Raw genomic sequence first — 4,993 nt, 5'->3', positions numbered from 1 at the left:
GAAGGGAAGGGAAGGGAAGGGAAGGGAAGGGAAGGGAAGGGAAGGGAAATATTGTGAGTCATGGTAGACTGCCCCCAAAATGTCCATGTCCTTTAACATATTGCTTTACATGACAAAAGAGATTTGGCAGATATGATTAAGCTAAGGATAGTGGGGATTATCCTGTGTTGTCCAGGTGGGCTTGATGGACTCACAAGGGTCCTTATAAGAGGGAGACGGGAGATGAGAGTGACAGAAAGATGTGACAAGAGAAGCAGAGCTTGGAAATGTGGAACCAGGAAGGCAGGTGGGCAATCTCTAGAAAAAGCTGACAGAGCCAGGAAAGCATGGTCTCTAAAGCCTCAGGAAGGAGCGTGGCCCTGCTGACACCTTGAGTTAGCTCCCTGAGTGAGATTGACACTGGAGTTATCATAAATGTGCGGAGTTTTATTTATTTCATTTCATTATTTCCATCACCGTTAATCCCCTCTGTGTCCTCTTCTTCCACCTCCACTCACCCTTTCCACCTGCTGCAATCTCCACACTGTTGTCCATTGTTGTCATGAGTTCTCTCTCTTTGTGTAAACCACAAGGTATGGCAGCAATGGGAAACTAATACAGTTGCCAGAAGAAATGTTTTGGTTGTCATTAGAATCACTGACAAAGAGAAGTATGCTTGTGCCAAAATAACAGTTTGCATGAAATAAGATAAACCAGTTGGTTTGTGTTGTGGTTTTATATTGGCATCACTTTGAGGCCCAAAGGTATGAAAACAATGAACACTGAGCTTGAAATAAAAAAAGTCAGTCAATTTGAAATTTTACATTCTGAACACTTAAAAAGATCATATGATAATGCTATTTTTAATATTTTGAAGAGCTGCCTTTATATTTTTCATAGTAACTGCACCATTTTACATTGCCATTGGGTGACCCCCTTTTTATCTTCTTCATTTTCCTTCTTACCCTCTATGATCCAGGTACAATGACGCTCTGCTTTTTTGTTTTGTTTTTTTCTTTATCTTTTTTTTATTGATTTCAGAGAGGAAGGGGAGAGAGAAAGAGACAAAGAGAGAGAAAGAGAGAGAGAGAAAGAGAGAGAGAAAGAAACATCAATGATGAGAGAGAATGATTGATTGGCTCCTCCTGCACACCCCACATCAGGGATCGAGTCCGCAACCCCAGGCATGTGCCCTGACGTGAAATTGAACCGTGACTTCCTGGTTCATAGGTCAACGCTCAACCACTGAGCCATGCTGCCCGGGCTGTTTTGTTTTTCATACCAACCTCACTCTTGTTATACGACTTCTCCAGAGTTGTTCTCTCTGCCTATAAAGCTTTCCACCCTGTTGTTTGCTTGACTGGCTCTTTCTGATTTTTCACCTTAGACTCTACCACGTGATACCTTCGTTGGAAAGTCAGTTACTATGCCACCAGCCTGGCACTTACCAAGATCTCATGATTTCCTTGTTTATTCTTTCATTTTTTATTTTGTGTCTTACCTTCTCGAAATTATATCCCCCAACCTAGTCCTATAATACTATGACTGGCACATAGGCAATCCATAGTAATTGTTGAAAATTCACAGGGATTAATCTGATAAATTTCCTAGTGTGTTATATGTGAACATTACTCATTAGTGGAAATCTGTAATCACCACTGAAAGAATAATAAATGTTCTTTAGAAACAAATTGAACTAAGGATCCATAATTTCATCATATCATCAAGAATGGCAGTTGACCTACTTATCTTAATAATTCAGACTCCCGTATAAATTTTGGGCCTCATTAATTAGCATATTTCAGGCTAAATGTGTTCTTTGGTTTCAAGTGATTTCAATAATTGCCTTAATACTTATCTATGCCTTATATATGCACTCATTGTCCTAGAGGTATTTGTGAAATCTTTCATGTACTTCTGAGTAGCGAATTTCAGTTTCAGCCCCCAAAAGTATTCAGGTCACACACCTTCCATAGCGGATTTTCTGAGTCAGTGTTTTATAGTTCATTCTAGTAGTAACTGTTTTCATGCTTTTTAACATCATCTGTGCTGGAGAAAACTCACTCACATAGTAGAATAGGGAAAATTTTTCATTTTTATTATTTCATTATATTAAGAAGTGAATAGCAGAGCACAAATGGGCTATTTTGAACTATGAACAATCTTCTAACACATGTATCCATGCCTCTGTTTCTGTTTTGTTCGTCAGTGTATTTTGTCCATTAGATTCCACATATAAACGAATATGGTATTTGTTTTTCTCTGACTGGCTAATTTAAATATTAAACCATCCCTTTCGTTTCTCTTATTATTTTACTTAGGGTTTATAGTGGAAAATCCTTCACAGACATTGTGATTTGCTGTAAAGGTTTATATCCATGTTCTGAGATTTTTTTTTATAATGCCTTTGCATACTACATCACAGGCTTCTTCAGGACAAAGAATAGTGTGTCTCTTTTTTGTTCACAAATGGGAATCTTCGAAGAAAAAAGCATCTTTAGAAAATTCTGTTGATGTATCTTTAGAATGTAGCATCTTTTGAGAAGCTGTTAGAATAGTATCTATTTTTAAAACTTGAATAGAAGACACACTTTCATATATCACTTAAGCTAGAAGTGTGTGTTAATGGTAGATAATATTGAAAGAGATCACATCTCCTTTTGCTATTACATCAAGGAGAAAATATACTGTACTATTTCTCTTAATCATCAAATTCTCTTGCATAATTTGACAAATGTTAACATTAGACATTTTTAGTTAGGAAAGAAATAATGAACACAAATAGTTTGAATAAGGTTCAAATCACTAATATTTGTGAGTACCTGCTAATTGCTAGGAACTGTACTAAAACACTTAATGGGCTATTAAGTTTAGATGGGCACATTCTTAAATTTCTTCTCAGAATATTTACCTGATCAAAGAATGGATTAAATGTGCCAGTATTAAACCTACCAAAATATTTATAATAGTATATTACAACTGCCTTTTTACTTGTCTGCAATTCCCATTAAATCATAAACTCCTGCCTGGCTGGCATGGCTTAGTGGTTGAGTGTCGACCTTGGGACCAGGAAGTCAAGGTTCAATTCCTGGTCAGGGCACATGCCTGGGTTGCAGACTCGATTGCCAATAGGGGGCATGCAGGATGCAGCTGATCAATGATTCTCTGTTATCATTATGTTTCTATCTCTCTCTCTCCTTTCCTCTCTGAAATCAATAAAAATATATTTTTATAAAACAACCCCAGAGAAAAGCTGTTAGAATAAAGAAGAATGGACAGTATTCAGTAGCCTTTTGTGCTTAAAAAATTCTGTGCAAGTCAAATCAAACATAGAAAATGTCTCACATGCTGAAACATGGAGGGCCTGGAGCCATAAGTAACACACCATCTGAGCACCTATGGCACAGGAAGCTAAGCCTTGGTTGAGTATGAATTGTGCCGTGCTGTGGGTTCTCCCAGGAGACAGGCTGATGATGCCTCTCTCTGAATTCTAGAGTCTCAAGTCCCTGACCAGCCAAGCTCTCTTCACGTGAGGCCCCAGACCAACTGCATCATCATGAGCTGGACTCCTCCCTTGAACCCCAACATCGTGGTGCGAGGTTACATTATTGGTTATGGCGTTGGAAGCCCTTATGCTGAGACAGTGCGCGTGGATAGTAAGCAGCGGTACTACTCCATCGAGAGGTTAGGTGAGTGCCTGTGGTTTTTATTCTGTTACGGAAAATAAATAATTTACTTAAATTATTTTGTTTCTTGAAAAATTGGGTTTTTTTAATGTTATTTCAGCTTGCTGCATATATTCTTAAAACAATTCTATTTTTCTGTCTTCTATCCATCCACAACACACACACACACACACACACACACACACACACATTTTTCCTCTCTGAATTTTCAATTGGATAATTGTATCTAGGACTATTCACAGGGGTGGGTACCCTTGTGTGTAACCTTGCTTGTGTGTCATAAAGATATGAAATGTATATTAGATCATTTTTCTTTTTCTACTGATAAATGGAAACTTTTAATCTTAGCAATTCTTATAAAATGAAAGTCAACATCTTTTTCTTACTAGGAAGATAGTCTATCATTTTTCTTTAACCTTGAATTATCCAGTCACATTACCTCCTTTATCTTTTGCATTTATATATAAAGCTTTATGGCTATGTCATTATAACTGTAAAACAACAAAATGAAAAAAAAACAACAAATTTTCAGTCAAGCCAGTAGCTTAGAGTTGTCAAACTTCTCTCTACATATATTTCTGATTCCTCTCCAATCCAAGTTCTCTTCAAATTGTACTCAGTCTTAGTTTACTTACATAACTGAGTATAGTACTTGAGTTGTGATATTTAGGAATTTATTTAAAACTATCACATATCTAAAGGAGACTTCATTAAAATATTTCACCAACACTGTTGTGGATTCGCAGAGATATACAGTAAACTAATGTTCTTAGAATTTGATGTTACCCCATGAAAGAAAAAATGCATAATTAAAACTTTTAGAGTTTTAAAGATCAACTATCGCTTTTTTTGAAGTGTTTAACCCCCTTACAGAAAGCTATTTTTAGTTATTTTATGAATATTTAATTCTTATTTGTTTTCATTTTTATTCTCTTTTCAATGATGTTTAGTAGAGGGCATGGTTGCAAAGGACACATATTTTCAAAATATAGCCTAAGCATAATGAAAGGTAAATAAAGGTGGAACTGGATGGCATTTCAAGCCTGGGTTTAGATCCATGCTTTTCTCTCTGCCATAATGATTAATCTTGGGAAAGTGATTTATTTCAGTGAAAATGTGGGAAACAAGTACCTTTGATCCTTTATTTTATGGTGTTAGGGAGTTAACAGATATTAAAAAGCATTAATAGAGGAGGAGAGGTTAATCTTTGTAAGACATATAAGTATGAACATTTGCATTGCTGTCATTGCAAAAATATTAAAGTTTTGCCTTAACTAAAATACTTATTTTATAAGGTAAATGTATTGCCTATTTCTAATTAATGGAGG

At 36.2% G+C, this 4,993-nt stretch overlaps 1 protein-coding gene across 1 annotated transcript in view; it reads left to right on the top strand.

Moving 5' to 3' along the window:
- The window catches only part of DCC (DCC netrin 1 receptor), a 349,712-nt gene that overhangs the window by 217,460 nt on the left and 127,259 nt on the right, over positions 1-4,993 (top strand). Inside the window, exon 10 of the mRNA XM_015565696.1 lies at positions 3,474-3,668. Coding sequence (XP_015421182.1) covers positions 3,474-3,668 — 195 coding nt within the window. The remainder of the gene's footprint in view (positions 1-3,473; positions 3,669-4,993) is intronic.

This window comes from Myotis davidii, unplaced genomic scaffold, assembly GCF_000327345.1.
Source record: "Myotis davidii unplaced genomic scaffold, ASM32734v1 scaffold520, whole genome shotgun sequence".
Taxonomy (NCBI): domain Eukaryota; kingdom Metazoa; phylum Chordata; class Mammalia; order Chiroptera; family Vespertilionidae; genus Myotis; species Myotis davidii.
This window is presented reverse-complemented; position numbering and strand designations above follow the sequence as displayed.